Source organism: Ziziphus jujuba, chromosome 10 (genome assembly GCF_031755915.1).
Source record: "Ziziphus jujuba cultivar Dongzao chromosome 10, ASM3175591v1".
NCBI classification, from domain to species: domain Eukaryota; kingdom Viridiplantae; phylum Streptophyta; class Magnoliopsida; order Rosales; family Rhamnaceae; genus Ziziphus; species Ziziphus jujuba.
Window position 1 is genome coordinate 28022565 of NC_083388.1, and position 22556 is coordinate 28045120.

Genomic DNA, 22556 nt, shown 5'->3' on the forward strand with positions numbered 1-22556 from the left:
CCACATGGCAGCCCATAAATGGTGCCAACTCAGAAGGGAGGGTGATGAATTGAGGTGTTGGTGGTGGTGGGCAGCGGATGGATTTGGGTTGGGGGGTGGCAGTCACTGGTTTCTCTGAGTAGTAGTCTGACCCCCAAATGGCAAAGGCTGTCAGGCATGTGAAAGAAAGAGAGAATAGGAGGCTAAGAAGCAGACATGTATGAGTGAATGAACAGCATTAGAACAAAAAACATCTCGGCGTGCAAGGGAAGAAAAGGACAAATCATTATATTCCTTTCTATTCTTTTTGTCTGCGTACATGTCATTTTTTGTATATCCAAATTTTTACCCTCCAAATATTCATCTTTTATATCTGTGTTCACCATCACCACGCTGTGAAAATGGCTATGATAAAGAAGTCAAACAAGCTCAAACGTGGAGTTGCATTGCCATCTGACTCGGTATATTGGCATCAAATTTCTGAAATCGGGGATTTCAAACAGATATCTAAAGTAAATACCTAATAAAAGCATATATTCAAAATGCATTTTCAAAACAAAAGTCACCAGAATATGTGGGCCAGAAAAGGGAACAAAGGAAATGGGAATTCTGTCCTAATATGAGCAATGTTATAAAATTTAGTATATTAAATGGCTGGTAAGGATTGGTAAAGGTCTTGGTACCATGGAATCTGATCTAGTTGCAAAAGTCATTTGATACCATATCAAACTTCATATTCACTAAAAGAATTTGGAGAAGAAATCTGCATCTGTAAAGTTTTTTTTATCCATATTATCAACAATCAATTATAGAAGCTGACATTTTGAGCAAGGCAGCCGACAGAAAATCAATGGTCAAGTTGACAAAGGGTTTTGGGAAACTTAACTGAACAGCTGAAGCAACTAACAACGTATCATGGGAAGCTCAGGTCATGCCAAGTGAAATCAATTTCTTCATGCAAAACATCTCAGACTGAGAACAATCATCCAGAAAAAACCCTGGCAAAATTTGGACATCCTTCAAGAGGATGAAACAAGAAGCAAGCATTGTCAGTAACAGGTGCTGGAACTGAGAAAGAGAAGAGCATATTCTCTCATTAAGCTACAAAGAGAAAGAGCGCAATGAGATTGAAAGTGAATTTTCATTTACAAAATAAACCCATGAACCAAATTCTGCACCAAGAATAAAGTTATCCCCAGATGCAGGATCATCTGACATACAACCAACAATCCCTGCTTCTCTTATTAAGTGGACCAAACAATCATAAATCTGTTGGGAATGAGGGTGCAATTTGTTTATGACAATAAACTCATATACATTTCCATTCACATCAATTTGAGCTTCAACCAGGAGTCTTCTCCACTTCTCTCTCCTTCATCATCTTCAGTACCTTCCCCTCCTCTTCCACCAAATTTGCTTCTCTATACATACTTGCCAGCAAAATGTAATTTCCGATATCATGAGGATCCAACTCAAGAAGTTTTGTAGCTGCTCTTTCTCCCATTATAACAAATATGACAAGCAAAGAACAATGCACCCCAAACCACAAGCAAAGAACAATCCCATTATAACATCTGCCACTTTTGGCATGCTTTTGTTAAGCTCTTCTGCCTCCTCCAAAAGACCAGCCCTACCTAGAAGGTCTACCATACAAGAGTAGCGCTTCAGGTCAGGGCAAAAATTGAATTTGGAACTCATTTGAGAAAAATACTTGCGACCTTCTTCAACCTGGCCTCCGTGAGAACAAGCTGACAAAACCCCAATAAAGGTGATCTCATCTGGCATCAGCCCTGCATCAATCATCTCTGCAAAGTAAGATATGGCACCATGAGCATGCCCATGAACAGCTAAACCACAAATAATAGCAGTCCAAGTCAGAGAGTTTCTTCCCTGCATTTCCCAGAAAACCTGTAGAGCCTTTGTTGTGCTCCCACATTTGGCATACATGTCAACTAGAGTTGTACCGAATGCAAAGATTGTGTTTTTCAATACAACGATGAACCATAATCCACATCAAGTGCTCCTAGTTGTAAGCATGCAGACAAGCAGAAAACCATGGTCACCTCATCAGGCTTTATATTACTAGACTGCATTCATGAAACTGTTGTGGTTCTCTGACCACGTTAGAGAAGAAATATGAGAAGAAAATAAAAAAGAATTCTATTACTCTCTTGAAATAGAATACAAAAATACAAAAACTTCTCTCTCTTGGATTCTCACGTTGAATCTCTCCCTACACCCTCCAATTCTCTCTGGAATTGCTCACTCTTCTCTCAAGCTCTCTCTGGAACTTAAACGCTCTCTCTCTCGGAGTTTTCTCTCAATATTCCTCACTTGGGATAATATTGATCTTTGCTCACTTGGCTTGATTTGCATGCAACGGGAAGGAGCCTATTTATAGGCTTACAAGGCCACAATCTTCAACAGCTTAGCCCACAATTGTTGATCAATTTGGAATTCGGTGCAGCAATGTCCATTTGTCAAAAATGGTGGCTGTGGTTGGTGCGGCTGGACTTCACAATTCTCCCCCTCCAGCCGCATTTAAACTGATGGTCATCTGCCATCTATTCCAGCTATGTCTCTGCATAGCTTCAGCTTCTCTTAAGCAACAACTTTTGTTAGCATATCTGCTGGATTCTCTTTTGTGTGGATCTTCATCAGTTTCAGCAACTGTTGATCTATTACTTCGCGTATCCAATGATAGCGGATGTCAATGTGCTTTGTACGGGAATGATACATTGAGTTTTTGCTCAAATCCATGGCACTTTGGTTATCACAATGTATCTTGTAGTCTTCTTGCTTGATGCCCAATTCTGTGAGAAAACGCTTTAACCATAACATTTCCTTACCCGCTTCCGCTGCGGCAATGTACTCTGCTTCAGTAGTGGATAAAGCAACACACTTCTGCAATCTTGACTGCCATGATACAGCTCCCCCTGCAAAAGTGTAAAGATAACCTGATGTAGACTTTCTATTATCAGGGTCTCCGGCCATATCTGCATCTGTATAGCCTTCTAAGATTGGATCACCTCCCCCGTAGCACAAGCACAGCTTCGATGTACCTTTAAGATACCTGAGAATCCATTTGACTGCTTCCCAGTGTTTCTTTCCAGGATTTGAAAGAAATCTGATCACAACACCTACTGCATGAGCAATGTCTAGTCTGGTACACACCATTGCATACATCAGACTTCCTACCGCTGAAGAATATGGTATTGAAGCCATCTCATCTATCTCTTCTTTGGATGAGAGGCACAATCTCTTACTCAACTTAAAATGATTTGCAAGTGGAATGCTGACCGGTTTGGCTTTATCCATGTTGAATCTCTTTATCACCCGTTCAACATACTTCTCTTGAGATAGCCATAACCTTCTATTCTTCCTGTCTCGGATTATTTGCATTCCCAAAATTTGTTGAGCTGGTCCTAAGTCTTTCATATCAAAGGACTTAGATAATTCTTTCTTCAGCTGACTAATCTTCATTGCATCTTGTCCAACGATCAACATGTCGTCCACATATAGCAAAAGTGCAATGAAGTTTCCACCTGAAAATTTTTGAATATAAACACATTGGTCTGCTGCAGTCCTTTTATAACCTTGACTCACCATAAACGAGTCAAACTTCTTATACCATTGTCTTGGTGCTTGCTTGAGGCCATACAAGCTCTTCTTTAGCTTGCATACGAGGTTTTCTTTCCCTGAAACCTCAAATCCTTCTGGCTGCTCCATGTAGATTTCTTCATGTAAATCACCGTGAAGAAATGCTGTCTTCACATCCATCTGTTCAAGTTCTAGGTTTAGACTTGCTACTAAACCAAAAATGACTCGAATTGAAGTCATTTTTACCACTGGTGAAAAAATCTCATCAAAGTCAATTCCTTTCTTCTGAAGAAATCCTTTGACCACCAATCGAGCTTTGTGTTTCACCACCTTTCCGCTGCCATCTTTCTTGAGCTTGAACACCCATTTATTCTTTAGTGCCTTCTTTCCTGTTGGAAGCTCAACCAACTCATAAGTATGATTTTTCTGCAAGGATTTCATCTCATCTTGCATTGCTTGCAGCCACTTTTCCTTCTCTTGATGAGAAACAGCTTCCTGGAAACTCTCTGGCTCCCCCTCTTCAGTAAGCAGAATATACTTAGATTCTGGAAATCTCTTTGATGGAATTCGGCCTCGCTCAGATCTCCGAACTTGTAAACCACTGGTTTCAGGAGGTGTACCATCATCTGACCGCTGTGATGGCCCTGCAGCTGCTTGAGAGGATTGAGTCTCCCCCTGCTCAATATCCCCTTCTTCCTCCTGGTCTGCTTCTAGTATATCTTCATGCACCTCATTATCTTCTGTGGCTATTTGTGCTGGTGCTGGATTAGGACAAAAATTCTCGGCACTAGAACTACAATTAGGATACATTCTGGGCTTTTCAATGTCTTCCATTTTCTGGTTTTCATGGAATACTACATCCCTGCTTCTAATAACCTTCTTTGTTTTCGGGTCCCATAATCTATATCCGAATTCTTCATCTCCATATCCTATAAAGATGCATGGAGTAGATCTTGCATCGAGCTTCTATCTGAGCTCCTTGGATACATGTACATAAGCTAAACAACCAAACACTCTTAAATGAGAGTAGGAGGGAATCTTACCCGACCACATTTTCTCCGGAATTTCAAAATTCAACGGTACTGACGATGATCTGTTGATTAAATAGCAGGCGGCACGAACAGCTTCTCCCCAGAATGGCTTTGGCAGCTTAGCCATACTGATCATACTTCTGACCTTTTCCATAATGGTTCGGTTCATTCTTTCGGCTATTCCATTATGTTGTGGGGTGCGAGGGACCGTCTTCTCATGTCGAATGCCGTGTCTTCTGCAGTAGGCATCGAACTCCTTGGAAGTATACTCGCCTCCATTATCTGAGCGGAGGCATTTCGGCTTCTTTCCTGTTTCACGCTCTACCATGGTATGAAACAGTTTGAAGTAATCCAATACCTGGTCCTTTGTTTTCAAGAAATATACCCACACCTTCTGAGAAGCATCATCAATGAAGGTCAGGAAATACTTGTTGCCACCTAATGATTCCACCTCCATGGGACCACAAACATCAGAGTGCACCAGACTAAGCAACTCTGATTTTCTCGATGCAGAGGAACTGAAGGAGACTCTATGTTGCTTACCAAATAAGCAGTGACTACAAGGATCTAGTGCAGCATCCTTGCAAACAGTGATAAGCTTCTTCCTTGCCAAAGTGGACAATCCTTTTTCACTCATGTGACCGAGTCTCTGGTGCCACAGATTTTGAGACGCCTCTCCTTCTGCAATATTGAGGCTATCTGCACATATCTTCACATGAGTCTTGTACAGCGTTCCACAAATATGTCCTCGGGCGACAACTATGGCACCTTTCATCATTTTCCATGTGCCATTGCTGAAGTAGTTGTCATAGCCTTGCTTGTCTAAGGCTGCTCCCAAAAGTAGATTAAGCCGAAGATCTGGAACATGACGGACATCCTTCAAAGTGATTGTACAACCAACATTCGTTTTTACCTGAATATCACCAGTTCCTATAATCTTTGCAAAACTGGAATTTCCCATCTTTACCGTACCAAAGTCTCCTGCTTTGTACGTTTTGAAGAAATCTCTGTGTGGAGTGACATGGTAGGATGCTGCAGTATCGACTACCCACTCAACATCTTGGGTTGATATATGAAGGCATGTCTCTTCTTCGGTGGAGCAGAGCGCCACTTCTCCTGTAACAGTGACTAGTGTATCTCCATCGTTCTTCGGCTGATTACCTTGGAGTCTCTGCTCTCTCAACAATTTTCTGCAGTTCTTCTTCATGTGACCCTCCAGGCCACAATGATAGCACTTATATGATGATTTTCTACCGTCTGTAGATCTGCCTCTGCTCTTGCTCCTGCCTCTCCCCCTATCACGACCACCTCTTTGCTGTCTTCCTCTCTCTGTGACGAGGGCATGTGACTGATCCATGCCAATGTCCTTTCTCCTGGCCTCTTCATTAAATAGGGCATCCTTAACCATAGACATAGTAAGTTTGCCATTCGGGGCCGAATTGCCTAGAGAGACTACCAATGTCTCCCAACTGTCTGGAAGAGAGCTTAGAAGTAGGAGGGCTTGATCCTCATCCCCTAGTTGATAATCCACAGCAGATAGTTGATTTACCAAGCTCTGGAACTCACTGGTATGCTCGGCTACAGAAGTTCCACTCTGTAATTTTAAATTTACCAATCGCTTAAGCAACAGGGCTTTGTTCCGAGCAGTCTTGGCCTGGTACATGTCCTCCAATTTTATCCAGAGGGCATATGCATCCGTTTCCTTCGCTACATGATGGAAGACACTGTGGTCGATCCATTGCCTGATCTGACCGATCGTTTTCTTGTTTAATTTCTTCCACTCTGCTACTTTGCTGGGATCGGGGTTTTCTCCTTTAGCTTCTATAGGATCAAACAGATCCTTACAATTGAGGAGATCTTCCATCCGAGGTCTCCAAAGTGTATAATTTGTGGCAATGAGCTTAACCATAGCTCCCGAAGATGATTCTTCCATTGACATTATGGCTTGACCAAAAATGGAGCTGAATTTGGCAAAACGGAGTTAACCGTTGCGTCCGGAACCGCCGAAAATGGTGGACTTGACTCTTCCGGAGTCAAAATATAATTACCAAAAATTTTGGGGCAAAACTGTAATTTCACAACATTTCTGGGTCAACCTGCAAATACAGAAACTTCAGGGGTCAATCTGTAATTGCCAATAGTTTAGGGGCTGTTCCGTAATTTCAGAAACTACAGGGGTCAATCCGTAATTTCCAATAACTCAGGGGCTGTTTCATAATTTCAGAAAATATTGATGACGTGGCAGATTGTGCTGACGTGTCAACACGTGGCAGATGACGTGGCTGACGACGTGTCGGCTGGCGTGACAGATGACGTGGCAGCTTGGGCTGACGTGGCAACACATGGCAGATGACGTGTCGGCTTGCGTGGCTGACGACGTGTCGGCTGGCGTGGCAAATGACGTGGCAGAGTGCGCTGACGTGTCTGCTGACGTGGTCGTCTTCAACCGCCAGACGGCGCGTGCGACGCGTGAGGCGCGTGACTTGTTGCAGAAATCTTCAGGCGGCGCGTGCGGGCGCGTGAGACGGTGTCTTTCTCTCCGGAAAACTTGTGTGTTCTCGTCTCGTTGACTACTTTCACCTGGTATTGTCAAATTAATTATTTGAGCAATTTTTCGAAACACCAAATTGAAGAACAGTAGCTCTGTTTCTTCAAATTTTGAACCCAAGCTCTCGACCTGGGGCTCTGATACCACTTGTTGTGGTTCTCTGACCACGTTAGAGAAGAAATATGAGAAGAAAATAAAAAAGAATTCTATTACTCTCTTGAAATAGAATACAAAAATACAAAAACTTCTCTCTCTTGGATTCTCACGTTGAATCTCTCCCTACACCCTCCAATTCTCTCTGGAATTGCTCACTCTTCTCTCAAGCTCTCTCTGGAACTTAAACGCTCTCTTTCTCGGAGTTTTCTCTCAATATTCCTCACTTGGGATAATATTGAGCTTTGCTCACTTGGCTTGATTTGCATGCAACGGGAAGGAGCCTATTTATAGGCTTACAAGGCCACAATCTTCAACAGCTTAGCCCACAATTGTTGATCAATTTGGAATTCGGTGCAGCAATGTCCATTTGTCAAAAATGGTGGCTGTGGTTGGTGCGGCTGGACTTCACAGAAACAGGGCTAAAGCCTCCTTGCAATGCTTGGCTTGAACATAGCCACTAATCATTGCATTCCATGGCACCACGTTCTTCTCTGGCATCTCATACAAAGGAGTTTGGGCAATATCAAAAACATCCAAATTTCGTATATCCCACCAACATTTTTGTCCATGAGACAACGGTTTTGTTTGTCATTTGGTTAAACAATGCTTGAGCTGCTTCAAGATTTTCACACTTTATGTACATGTCGATAAGTGCATTAGCTAGAGAAACAGTCAAATTTAGCCTATTGCCTTCAATAAATCGATGCATTTCTATTCTGAAACTCAAATCCTCAAGCTGGGCACATGAAGAAACCAATCCCACCATTGTAACTTCATCCGGTTTAAAGCATCCCTAAGGGACCTTTTAAATGTGTCATTCTTTTTATTTTAAAAAGACAACATTTAAAAAAGAGTTCTAATGATGTTCACAAGTATACAGGCAGGTGCCAAAAACTTGGTGCGCTATTTCCGCAAGTATACGGGTTGCATAAGTAATCAAGTGATGAGTGAGTATCGTTCCCTTGAGGATTGATGTTTAAAACTTTGCTAAATACCAAAATTATCTATTAATTTTTTTTATTTATGCACCCAATTTAACTCAAAACCAGTGTGAATGTAATTAAAACTAATATTACAATTAAACAAAAACAGTGGGACAAGAAATCAAGAGAAACAACACACACAAATAATGGAAATGGCAAATACTATGATCTAAAGCTCTAGAATATTGATTTTCCTCTTATTGTTCTCCTAATTGAACTTAAATTGGGTGAAAACTATTGGAATCCTATCCTTAATTCTAACCAAAAGGTTTCTAATTACATCCAATTTTCTATCCCTAGAAAAATTAAAATCTATGGATAATCAGTGGAAATTCAAGAATCATTTCCTAAATTAACCTAAAAAGTCATGCATTAATTCCCTTTTTTTTAGGTTACCCACTTCCTAATTGAGCTTTCCAACTCTAATTAAAATATGGGTTGTGTAATCCTAATGACAAATCCATTAAATAACACTTTCCGAAGGTGAAATTTATAGATTTATCCAATACCCAGTTGATTTCCAATCTAATTAGGCATATTAAAACATTAAATCCAAGGAATACACAAGAAAAGAATAGAATTGCACAATAATAATCAACCCATCATTCAATTACAATTCAAATAAAAGTTCCATCAATATCCTAGATAGCCAAAACCACTATTTATTTCAATATTATATAAATTTAATTGAATGTAATATATTTTCCTATACTACTATTATAATAGGTATAAAAGAAAAAAGCTATAAGTAAAATAATAAATGTTTATAGGAAAAATAAAAATAAAGAACTTAAATAAAAAGTTTGTTGGAGAGTATTTTTAAATTTTACTAGTTATTTTAAAAGATAAATATAGTTTTTTACCTTAAAGAATTCTTGGGATGCTCTTTTAACTCTTTCTGCCTCCATTTTCCTAAACAGCCTTAATGGTTCGCATGCATGCCTTTCCAAGCATACCCATTAATCAAAGAATTCCAAAAAACTAAAACCTTGTTTGGCCATATTTTCTATTTTCTGTTTCCAAAACATTATTTCCAGAAATGAAAATAGAAAACTGTTTTTCCTTATTTAATGAAAAAAAGGAGCGTTTGGCCATTAATGTTTGAAAACAATTTTCAATACCAAAAAACAGAAAATATGTTTGGTTAAATAGTTTTCAGTTTTTTTTAAACAGTTTTTTTTTTTTGGTACATACAAGGTTTTTTTTCTTTTTTCTTTCATACAAAGAACCTTATATATAATATATGTAGCTATAATATACATATATATATATATATATACATATATATATATATAATATTAATTCATTCACATATTAATGAATTATATACATATATATATATAATATAAAATATATATTGAAATATAATATAACATTTTTTTTCCGTTGAACTTTTTTTTTCTCTTATTATTGATTCATTTTTTTCCTATTATTATTGATTCATTGATATTATAATATATATATATATATATATATATATATGTGTGTGTGTGTATAGTTATATATATATATATATATATATTTTAACTGTATGTATTTAATTTTTTATTGGTTTATAATTAGCTTTCTAGAACTATATCTCTCCATTCCATGTGTGCCACATTATCAATCAATTATTTTTTTATTAATTAATTATTAAATCTAATTGATATTATATAATATCTTAAATGCTTATTTCTAAACCAAATATCTTATAGCAATGCCCTCCTCCCCTTCTTGTTCCTTTTCATTTGCTTATATATATATATATATATATATACGTTCTTCAAACTAGTCCAATATATATGTCATTGATATTGAACTTTTTTATTTTCTGTTGTTTGATCAATTAGCAGGAATGATTGTTCTAAATTCTTTATATGCAATAATGAATTACTTTTATGCATTGGAACAAATTATCTCTCATTTTCTCTCTAATATATTCATCCTTCTCAATAACTACTTGACCATTTGCTTCTACATTGGAATTTGGAATACAATGACTTTCCCTATATAAGGTGGAATGAAAGCTCAAAGAATAATGTAACCATATTCATTAACAATTTAATGACCACTTATATGGTTTGAAGTGTGTTGGTGCGCTCCTAGTAGAGTTAATGTATTATGGTTATCTATCAATACAGTATATAAGCAATGGAAACAGAAAATGTACAAGCAATTTCTGGAAATTGGAAAGCCAACCCCACATTCTATTATAGAAAATTTATTGATTGCAGAACTAGATTTTCTCGCTCACCAATACCACAAAACTTTGGGCTGATTATTCTATTCCTAATCCTAAGTGATATTTCGGACACTATTTGAAAATTTGTTAATTTACCCTCTACCCCTCTACCAGTGAAAAGCACAAACAAAAAGCCAAAATCAAAACAGGGTGTACCCATTTTGATCTTTTTGCTCATTCTCTAGGTTGTTCTCCTAAACATAAATACAACACATTGAGAGAGAGAAAGAGAGAGATAGAGAGAAAGAAAGGGATTAAACTTACAGGTTAAGTATGTGAGGGATTATACTATCAAAGAATAAAACCCAAAACCAAAACCAGGGAATAAAAATACAGGAATAACAGAAAAAAAAAAAAAAAAAAAAAAAAAAAAAAAACATTAGCAGAAACATGAATAACAGATTATAGAGGTTCACGTGGAAAGATTTGAGAAGAGAAGATGATGCGAATCCGTCGGAACCCGCTCAACCGACAACCTGCTGGGGTTCTGACCCGATACAGATGAAGACCAGACCGATCACTAGTGCTCAAGCTAAGAAGTTTAAGGACAATCTTGCTGCCTTTATCCAGGGAGTAATTCATATTCAAAAGGGCTTGTCCATACCCGAAGATCCAAGATCTATCTTGAGCATACCAGTGGTGGAAGTCGGTACGGACCCGGGTAGCAATTTTGGTGCAATTATGGAGGCCGGGAAGCACAAAATACCCGAAGATCTTGCTGCCTTTATCCAGGAAGTAATTCATATTTAAAAGGGCTTGTCCATACCCAAAGATCCAAGATCTATCTTGAGCATACTAGTGGTGGAAGCCGGTACGGACCCGGGTAGCAATTTTGGTGCAATTATGGAGGCCGAGAAGCATGAAATAGTTCCAATGTTTCATGAATTCAATACATCTAAGAGGACATGGAATCAAGTCAAATCAGCTTCAAAGTCATCCAAAAAGGGATTATATGGACAGTTAGTAAATTTGGCCTATTTTCACTGTATTTTATGTTGGCTTTACTGTACTATGTTGAGTTGGCTTTTTCTCTTTCTTCCAAGCAAAGGCAACATGTGGGACTTCATGATCAGCTTATTTGGCATCCTACAAAGCATATTGAAGCTTATTTGGAGTTCAAATGAGTCAAAGAGTGGTCAAAGTCAACTTAGTCAAAAAGCTAGTATTTTAGTTTCCTAATTTGATTCTACTTTTTATTTTAGGAAATTACCATTCCTTTTTTATTTTTATTTATTTATTTTCTGGACAAACAAGTTTAGGAAATTTATTATTTTATTATTTTCATTGTAAATTAATTAATTTCTAATTCAAAATAAATGAATTAATTAATCCAAATTAGATTAGAAAATGAGTGAAAATTTTGGCCACCATAGGAAACTACTTTGTATGGCCAGATTTCCCTTTGTTTTTGGGGTTTATTTCGTGAATTTGTAGCCTATTTAAAGGCTTATTTTTCAATAAGAATGAAGCTTGAATTTTATACAGAAAATTATCTGTGAGATTGAATTCTCTTTGTTCTTTTGAACACTTAAAACACCATTAGTGAATGAATATTTTAGTTTGACTTATCAATAGGATATCCATCATCTATTGTGGCATTTTTATTTTATCAAAGTTTCTAATCATAGGTTGGTTATGGGTCAAGGTGACCATTAGAACTTGAACATAATTAGATCCGAGCTAATATAATACGGGTTTAGGAGCAGGTCGTCCTAAGTTCGTATCATTTGGTATCAGAGCCAAATTTTGTTCAGGTTTGATCTATTTTTATTTGCTTTATTTGTTTTTGTGTTATTCTGCAATTTTACATAAGGTTGTTTCTATCATCATACACGTTCTGCATCTTAAAAAAAAATTCATTCCTAGTCAAATTAGGTTTTCCTTATCCTATCGTATTTTTGTTTCCTAGTTTGTTGGTTGTCTTTTATCATTGTTCTTGTTATTTTGGTTTTTGTTGATTTTTCTTTGCTGTTTTAGTCTTCAATATTTGCATTCATATATTCAAAAAAAAAAAATCAAACGGATATTTAAAAAAAAAAAATTGCACTTTTGTTTTTGTTGGAGGCCACGGGGTTTAGTGGATTTTTGGTGTGGAATTGCAATTTTTGGTGTTGATCTTTGCTACTGCAGTTATTTTATGTTCTGTGAGTTAAAAAAAAAAAAAAAAAAGGAAGAAGAAGAAAAGCAGAATAAAAAAAAAAATTTGGTTTGTTGAATTTGGTGTTTGCTTGAAATTTCTTTGAACTGCTGCATTGTTAGCTATTTGTTACATATTTAGAGTTTCTGGAGAATTATTTTTGTTGCTAGATATTTGAATTTTTGGTGCTTAAACTATTTGAATTAAAATTAGTTAAAGGAATTAATACAAAACTTGAATTACAAGAACGACTACCAACATTATTCTATATTTTTGTTTGATTTGATTCTTATTTGAGCTTGAAATTATTTTTCCTAAATTTTATTCTTGAATCCTTAAACACTTACTATCTGGTCCAGTTCTTAAAAATTCCAAATTTTTCTCATTGATTTGCCTTATTTTGCCAAGAAAAGCCGAAAACTAAGATTTGTTAATTCATTCGGTATTGCTTACTTTTTGCTACTGTTTGATTTGATTCTTATTTGAGCTTGAAATTATTTTTCCTAAATTTTATTCTTGAATCCTTAAACACTTACTATCTGGTCCAGTTCTTAAAAATTCCAAATTTTTCTCATTGATTTGCCTTATTTTGCCAAGAAAAGCCGAAAACTAAGATTTGTTAATTCATTCGGTATTGCTTACTTTTTGCTACTGTTTTATTGATAAGTTTAATTAAAACATACTTGTAATCAAATTGCTGTTTGTGGGTGTTTTATTTAGAACTTTGAAATAATTCATTGAGTGAAAAAAGGCAAGAGTGTGTGAGCTTAAAAGAAGATAAAAGCCAAAACTAGTGTGAAAACATGAGTGTCGAGACCTTGATTGAGTGAACACATGAGGGAGTGCCTTTTGGTGAGAATTTATATTATTTTGCATTATTTATACTAACATGACAGATTCAAGGGTGAGAAGAGGAGATCTACCTTTAAAAATTAATGAAGAAGAGTCCGTAGGATTCCATGGCGGTTCTCGAGCTTCAAAGAGTGGTGAGCAAACGGACATGAAGGCTGTCTTGGAGCAACTACAGCGGATGAATACTAAATTTGACATTTAAATCAAAGGATAAATAGGTTAGAAACATCCTAAGGAGTGCCGAATATAAGGCTAGATGCTCATGGAGGACGAAGTCGGGGTCGAGGAGGCCGAGGGTGACCAAGAGAGGAATCCGGGGGAAGTAACTATAGGCATGACTTGGAGGAGGGGTTTGATGAAATTTTTGAACCTTAAGAAAGGTCAATCCGTGGGAGACCAGCAAGGAATGAAGATGATGATCTTCGGAATATAAAGGTAAACATTCCACTTTTCATGGGAAAAAGTGATCTGGAAGCTTATTTGGAATGGGAGGAGAGAATGGAGATGATTTTTAATTGTCATAATTATTCGAAGGCCAAGAAGGTGAAGTTGGCAGCAATGGAGTTTGGTCATTATGCACTCCAATGGTGGACTAATAAGCAAAACACCTAAAGGAGAGATGGTGATGATTTGATCACTACATGGCGACAAATGAAAGGAGCCATGAGGAAGTTGTTCGTACCATCACATTATCATAAATTGCTGCATCAAAGGCTTCAATCCCTATCTCAAGGAACTAGGTCCATAGAGGATTATTACAAGGAGATGGAGATGCTTATGATGAGGTTAAGCGTGAATGAGGATAGGGAAGCAACCATGGTAAGATTGAAGCAACCATAGTAAGATTCCTTGGTGGTTTGAATCGTGAGATAGCCAACCAACTAGAATTGCAACAATATGTGGAATTGAAAAATATGTTGCATTTGGCTATTAAATTGGAGCATCAATTCAAGAGGAGGGGTGTAGGCTCATGGTTTGGAGGAGTTTTCAACAGCGGAAGATCAATTCCAAGTGGCTGGAGAAACAATCCAACCTATGAAAGCAAGCCAAAGCCAAAGGTGGGAGAAGAAAGCACCAATCAACCAAGAAAGGAGCTTAAAGCCAAATCTGTCCAAGCACATAAAAATGAGGTAAAATATGATCCTAAACCTTCAAGATCCAAAGAAATTATTTATTTTAAGTGCCAGGGATAAGGATACATCGCTAGCCAATACCCAAATAGAAAGATCATGGTGTTAAAAGGCAATGGTGAGCTAGAGTCAAAAAGTGAAGAAAATGAGTGTGAAACCGAGCAAGAGGAGGAGGAAGAGCTTGAAGGTGAGGCCAAAACTTTGAATGCTTCCCATGCCAAATTAAGCTTTGTTTCTAGGAGAGTGCTGGCTGCATACAAAGATGAAGATCAAGTTCAAAGAGAAAACATCTTCCATACCCGATGTAAAATTCAAAATAATGTACGTAGTATGATAATTGATAGTGGAAGTTGTAGTAATGTAATTAGTAATATGGTAGTTGATAAATTAGGCTTAACAACTATTAAACATCCAGAACCATATAGATTACAATGGCTAAATGATAATGGTGAGATGAAAGTAAATAAATAAGTCAAAATAAAATTCAGCATTGATAAATATGTGGACGTGGTTTTGTATGATGTTGTACCTATGCACGCGGGGCATATTTTACTTGGTAAGCTTTGGCAATTTGATAGAGATGCTATTCATTATGGTAGAGAGAATAGTATTGTTTTTAGATTTAAAGGTAAAAAGGTCAAGCTGGAGGCATTAACTCCTAAAGAGGTGTACAAAGATCAAATTCAAATATAACAAAGGAGGATGGCCAAACAACTCAAGGAAAGGACTAGTATGGCCCCCACGGCAACAACACCCATCCAAAGAGTCCAAGCCGTGCAAGACCAACCAGGTAAGTGTTCTAAAACCCAACTTGAGTGCAAAAACCAAGAGAAGGCCGAAATTGGAGTGGAAAAAAAAGAGAAACTCGAGAGCTATAGCAAGAAACCCGTGGGTGAGGAAAAGTGTGTTGTGGCCGAGAGAGAGAGAGAGAGAGAGGGGGGGAAAGAAAGGAAAGAAAGAAAGAATAAAAATATTTATTTGAGTTTTGGAGATGTAAATAAAGCTATCTTGAGTAAGAAACCATTGCTGGTCATGAATTTTAAAGATACTTATTTAAAGATGTTTTTGATGCATAGAACTTTATCTATATTATTGAAAGCTTTACTTAGTGGAAATTTGAAAATTTGGAAAAGATTATTTGCTAATATTAAAAAGTTTGATGAACTTGTATTTTTAGTATTTATTGTGATAGTGTTTGACCCAAGAGATTGGTTTGGGTTTCAACCAAGGAAGGAGAGGATTCCCGAACAAAAAAAGTCCAAGCTTATGCCGCGAGAAAATGGATATTTTCAAGTTTTGGAAAGGATCAATGAAAACGCCTACAAGTTTGATTTACCGGGTGAGTACAATATGAGTGCTACATTTAATGTTGCTGATTTGTCTCCTTTTGCTGCAGGTGATAACTCTGATTTGAGGGTAAATCCTTTTCAAAAGGAGGGGAATGATGCGAATCTGCCGAAACCCGCTCAACCGACAACCCGCTGGGATGCCGACCCGATACAGATGAAGACCAGACCGATCACTAGTGCTCAAGCTAAGAAGTTTAAGTTTAAGGAAAATCTTACTGCCTTTATCCAGGAAGTAATTCATATTCAAAAGAGCTTGTCCATACCCGAAGATACAAGACCCATCTTGAGCATACAAGTGGTGGAAGCCGATATGGACCTGCGTAGCAGTTTTGGTGCAATTATGGAGGTCGGGAAGCATGAAATGGTTCCAATGTTTCGTGGATTCAATACATATGTCTAAGATGACATGGAATCAAGTCAAAGCAGCTTCAAAGTCATCCAAAAAGGGGTTGTATGGACAGTTAGTAAATTTGGCCTGTTTTCACTATATTTTATGCTGGCTTTACTGTATTGTGCTGAGTTGGCTTTTTCTCTTTCTTCCAAGCAAAGGCAACGTGTGGAACTTCATGATCAGCTTATTTGGCATCCTACAAAGCATATTGAAACTGATTTGGAGCTCAAATGGGTCAAAGAATTGTCAAAGATAACTTAGTGAAAAAGCTAGTATTTTAGTTTCCTAATTTGATTCTACTTTTTGTTTTAGGGAATTACTATTCCTTTTTTGTTTTTATTTATTTATTTGCTGGACAAATAAGTTTAGAAAAGTTATTATTTTATTATTTTCATTATAAATTAATTAATTCCTAATTCAAAATAAATGAATTAATTAATCCAAATTAGATTAGGAAAGGAGTGAGAATTTCGACCACCATAGGAGACTACTTTATATGGTCGGATTTCCCTTTGTTTTTAAAGTTTATTTCGTGACTTTATAGCCTATTTAAAGGCTTATTTTTCAATAAGAATTAGGCTTGAATTTTATACAGAAAATTATTTATGAGATTGAATTCTCTTTGTTCTTTTTAACACCTAAAACACCATTAGTAAATGAGTGTCTTAGTTTGACTTATCAATAGGATATCCATCACCTATTGTGGCGTCTTTATTATACCAAGGTTTCTAATTACAGGTTGGTTAGGGGTCAAGGTGACCATTAGAACTTGAGCATAATTAGATCCGGACTAATATAGTATGGGTTTAGGAGCAAGTCGTCCTAGGTTCGTATCAAAAGAAAAACCTAGATCGATTCGAAATTTGTCGAAGGAATGCTACTCGAGATTAGTCAAAGAGTGGTGAAAGTTTCATGGTAAGCTGGTGTGAGCGATGAAGGTTTCGAAGAGCAGTGAAGGAGCAGGTGTGAGCAGCCAAGGTGAAAACAAGTGGGTTTAAAAACAGTGGAAACATCTTTTTGATGTTTTTCAATTTTTTTTTATTTATTTTCTAAAATTGTTTTTGGAAACAAATGGCCAAACAGGTATGTTGTTGTTTTAGAAACAATTTTCTGTTTTCTAGAACAGAAAATTGTTCTAAAAACAGATAGCCAAACAGATCCAAAATCGCTAGCACAACTTTTTTCAACACCTTACTTGCAGAATCTAATTCTCCGCATGACACAAGCATGTGAATAACTGCATTGTGAACAAACGTATCCAACTCAAAGCCCAACTATAATACATGCGCAAGAACCTCAAGACCCATTAAATTCAACCCCAAATCAGCACAAACTTTGAGCAACAGAGGAAAGTATAATTATCTGGCCTCGACCCACGATTCAACATTCGCTAATACAACAAAACCGCTACGCTCGGTGTCTCACTCTCCGAATACCCTCTGATCGCAACATTCCAAGAGAAAACGTTCGGCTTCCGCGCTCTGAACAAAATGTCAGTGCAATAATCAAGATTCCAAGATTCCGACAGAGCACAAAGTGTAATAAGCCGATTCGAAGCAAACCCATCTGAGACTAAGCCGTGAAGGGTCATTTGGGCTTGGATTTGCTTCAACTTGGACAGGGACCTGCAGTTTTCTAACAGAGAGAGGAGGGGGTTGGCTTGCACGCAACTGTAAGCGGTGTTCCAGTTGGTGGGTTTCTCTTTGTGGAGCGGGACATAGCGAGTATGGAGGAAGGAAACAAGAGGGTCTGACAGCTGCTTCGGCACCAAACATGGAGATCTGAGGCGGACGACCAGACGATAAGCCTCGGATTTGTGAGAGAGCATATGGGCGTTGTTGAGTTGTGATGGCGGGAAAATGTGGCCGTTGGGTTGGCTTTTGAGCGGTAACTTTATCACTCACAAACCAAATTAACGAACAAAACAAAAATAACTATGATAAGAATAATAATAAATAATAATGGTTAATTGTACCTTTGGCCCTCTTTTTGTTCATAATAAAAAAGTCAGTTATGTATTTTAATTGATTTTTTTTTTTTTTCAATTAAAGGTCTTCAATTATAATTTTGTGATTTCAATTCAGATTTGTATTTTCAATACTTTATAACTAAAGACCCTCAATTTTGATTTTGGTTAGATCTTGCATAATTGACCTTAATTTTCAGAAATTTTAACAACAATAACCAATTGAAATTAGATTTTATCAAAAATAAATAAATAAATAAACCAGAGTACTCTTAAAATGTATGTAAGATTGTTTTATGGTACAAATGTTCAAAAGATTTTTTAAAAAATCGCCATTAAATATTATCATATAAAACAATAATTTTTTTGAAACTGTTATCTTTTAATAGAACCCGCACGATGTAAAAATCCAGATATCTACATTATAAAATTTTCATATATATATATATATATATAACATGTATGTGTGTGTGTGTGTGTGAGAGAAAGAGAGAGAGAGAGAGAGAGTTTTCATTAATAGTTTTTTTGTTTTTTTTTTTAATTCAAAAGAATTTAATTCTCGTTATTATTTTCTACAATGAACTGCAACGCTATATAGAAACTGGTCTCCATCCACAAGCACACGAGAATAGCTACACATAAATTTTACTAAACAATTTGAATTGAAACCAATAAAGTGAGCTCTTAACCGCTCTTATAATCAATAATTATAGAAACAAAAATCCTTCAAAAACGAAACAATTAGGAGATAATCCTCCTCCTCCTCTAAGCTATAAGGTTATTTGAGTAAGAAAAAATTTTGCCAGAAAAAAAATCTTGAAATGATATCAAAAACATTTTCATCACCATCTATAGCTAAATGGGGCTGCTTGCTATGTCCCTTTAATTTCATTTAAGCTCCACCAGAACCATACTTCTTTCCGAGCACAAGCACCTGAAGCTTGTCATAACCGGCAAGCACACCAGCACCCGCAACGGCACGAAGGATGTTTGCACCAGCTCCCTTAAACAGAGATTTGGCTCCCTCATTCTTAAGGATTTGTGTGAACGCGTCAAGCGAGCTCTTGTACTTGACGGCTTCACCAGACGTCATCATCATTCTTCTCCTGACAGTGTCAATTGGGTATGATGCTAAACCAGCACCGTTGGTGATAACCCAACCAAGAGCAAAGCTAGCAAAGAAACTATCCTGAAAATCATTATTAGAAAGAAAAACATATGAGATTACTAGCAGAAAATCTACTGGAGATAGAATTTTATATAACACATCAAAGCTGCACTGACAAATAACATACTTCATTGTCATTGAAAAACAGTGGACTAAAACGTTTTTTCTTCAAGCATACAAAGTCCACAAGCAAAGATAAGTGAGAAACAAGACGTATAACAGAGATTATCCAAAACCAAATCTTACCTGCAATTTTCCGGTTAGGATGACAGGCTTCAAAGAATCGTACATTCCAAAGTACAAGCCACGGTAGACAATGATACCAACACAAGAGATGTTGAACCCACGGTAAAGGCCAGCAATACCATCTGACTTGAAAGTCTTTCTGTAGACATCAACCAAGCCGTTGAATTGCCTCTCTCCTCCCTTCTTTGCAGCCTTGGCATCATTGGCAAGACGGGTTCTTGCATAATCCAAAGAATAAACAAAGAGTAAAGAAGAGGCACCAGCTGCACCACCAGATGCCAAGTTACCTGCAAACCATTTCCAGTAGCCATCCCTGTCTTTCCTGAAGTTGAACAGCCTCTTGAAGTAATCTTTGAATGCAAAGTTCAATGCCTGTAGTTTACAAATAAAATACAAAACCATAAGCAGGCTGCAAAGTTAGTTTTAAGTGCTTCTGAAAACCGGACTGACAAACAAACCTGAGTTGGGAAATAACGGATGACATTAGCTGTGTTTCCTCTCCACAATGATACAATTCCCTCATCTTTTATTGTTCGGCTAAAACAATCTCCAATTCCCTTGTAAGGCTCAGAGAGCCTACCAGCCTTGATCATCTCATCCTGGTTTTGGATCAAGAGTTTTACACGCTCGATTGGAGCAGCAGCAGTTTTGGATACAGCAGCTGAAACTCCACCCATTAGAAAATCGACAACAAAGCCACTGAATCCTTTTTCTTTAGGAGCATAGACACAAACAGGTGAGGTAGCTGAAGTAATCAGTGAAAGATCACTGGCTGCTCCGCATGTGGGGATCATAGGATACTGCAAACCGGCATTGGAAAAATTCCCATATGCAAAACGCCTCTGATGGAGAGCAGGCCTCTGAACACCACCATAGCGGTTTTGCATGTCAAGATTAAGGGAAGAGCTCAAATGGAGCTGACCAGCAAACTTTTGCATGACAGTTGGGTGTTGGTGCCTTTCAGCCATTACTTACAAACAAATTGAACCCCTGAAAACCATGAATGGAAAGAAAATCCAAAAAGTCCATTAATAATTTAGCTATACCATGCAATATTGTCAAGAAGAATGCGTCAAAACAAGATTTACATAAAAGTCAAAACAAGATTCACATAAAAGAAATGAGTAAAATATCAACTACAACAACACTCAAGATGTTTATAAAGGGTTTTTAAAAGTGAATAAATAACAAGCTTGTCTATTGCAAGCAAAACATGAACTTTTTTAGTAAAATAATGTGAAAGAAGTACTGAAACATTCAAAGGACATAAATTTACAATGAGTGTTGTGTTCATAATTTAAGGATAGGAGAGAACAAGTAAAAATTTCTCAATAATTGAATTTTAAGCAGCGCATGACATCACCATGAAAACTAACATCTTGAAAAAAGGGAACCAAAATATCAAAGGAAGATGGAACAAAAAACAAAAGACAGTTGCAACTTCTTTTGTCCGATCTCCTTGAGAAGTAGCATATGACTTCAGCACAAGCAAAGACATTGAAAAACAGACCAATACTTTTTGAATTCAGGCATCATTTGTTTCCATATGATGATCTTACAGTCTTTCAAACAAAGAATATACACTACGAATTACAAACGAACATATGTAAAATCAACAGAACATATTAAAAGAAGCGAGTCCAAAAGACAAGGATTTGTCATAGTCATAGTCATTGCAAAAAGATCTAATTTTCACGGGATAATAACTCTATCGTACCAAACAAGAAGAAAAATAAAGAATAAAAACTAAGACTAAAAGACGCAGGTCACTTCAGAAATTCATTATGCGTACATAAAAATCAAATCAAACAGAGAAGTCAAAGATCAATATTTGTGAATGAAACCCAATCAAGATCTAAAATTTCATTTCTTTTCCTCAGACCCACTTGAGAACAAACATATCAAACAGAGATCTTCCAAACCAACCTGTAAAACTGTCCTCTAAAGCAACAGAGAGTCCTTTAGAAAGATGAGAAGAGATCTGAAAAAATTTCAGAAGCAAAATAGAGAGATCTTAAAGATCCACATGCAGCTTTATAACAACGCAAACAAAAACGACAACACAAACACACGAAATTCAAGCAAAATGCAAAACCACCACACTATATATAAGACACGAATAAGAAGAGCGAGACAAAGTGGAAGCGAGAGATCTATTTGATCACCGCAAAAGGAGAAAGTCTGGTTTCACAGAGAGAGAGAGAGAGAGAGAGAGAGAAGAGATACCCTTTTTGTTGTGCTTGGCTCTCGGAATATGAAAGAAGGAGAGAGGAAGCAGGAGATATTGGAGCCTTGTCCAATGAAATAGCGTACGAATGGAAAATGGCAGAGTTTGGTATTAAAAGCCTCCGAGCGACCCAGGAAAGCACAATACACAAAACATACAGTCACAAACTTTAAAGTGAAACCTATCTAGTGCATCGCGGGTGTACCCATTTTCAATGATCCGGGTAGCTTTATAGCCGTTGACGTTGTTGATTGAAGGTGGGTCTGGATTGTAGCTCTTTGGGAGAGATTAACAAACTGAGTTGACCCGGCGGTTGCCGTGCCGTATTTGATTTGATTGTCATTTACTTAGAAAGTTCTTTATTTTTAAGCACATGATTCTAGGATTATGCCAATGTTGACAATGCACACCCATCCAGGTCTTTGGGAAGGTTTTAATCATTCATTTATTTATTCATTCATCAAGTTTAATTATGAGTTGTGACTAACCTCGTCCTGCAATTTTTTCCAATGCAACTTTATTTCTTTTTTCTCTGCCATTGGCCAAATAGAAGAGTTGTCGTATTTTCT

At 37.1% G+C, this 22556-nt stretch overlaps 1 protein-coding gene and 1 pseudogene across 3 annotated transcripts; both read right to left on the bottom strand.

The window, feature by feature from the left end:
* Positions 1–1160: 1160 nt before the first annotated feature.
* On the bottom strand, positions 1161–18490 carry LOC107412677 (pentatricopeptide repeat-containing protein At2g22410, mitochondrial-like; annotated as a pseudogene).
* Positions 18491–19008: 518 nt separating this feature from the next.
* On the bottom strand, positions 19009–22145 carry LOC107412685 (ADP,ATP carrier protein, mitochondrial). 3 transcript variants are annotated; one of them, XM_016020503.4, is made up of 5 exons: positions 21987–22110; positions 21687–21741; positions 20219–20750; positions 19761–20132; positions 19009–19535 (listed from the first exon to the last, which is right to left on the bottom strand). In XM_016020503.4, the coding sequence occupies exons 3-5, from the start codon at positions 20726–20728 to the stop codon at positions 19239–19241; spliced, it is 1179 nt and encodes a 392-aa protein (XP_015875989.1). In that variant the 5' UTR covers positions 20729–20750; positions 21687–21741; positions 21987–22110; the 3' UTR covers positions 19009–19238. The 3 variants fall into 3 exon arrangements, with proteins under 3 accessions (XP_015875989.1, XP_015875988.1, XP_060668259.1); XM_016020502.4 differs by lacking the exon at positions 21687–21741 and having other exon boundaries at positions 21987–22145; XM_060812276.1 differs by lacking the exon at positions 21987–22110 and having other exon boundaries at positions 21687–21947.
* Positions 22146–22556: the final 411 nt, after the last annotated feature.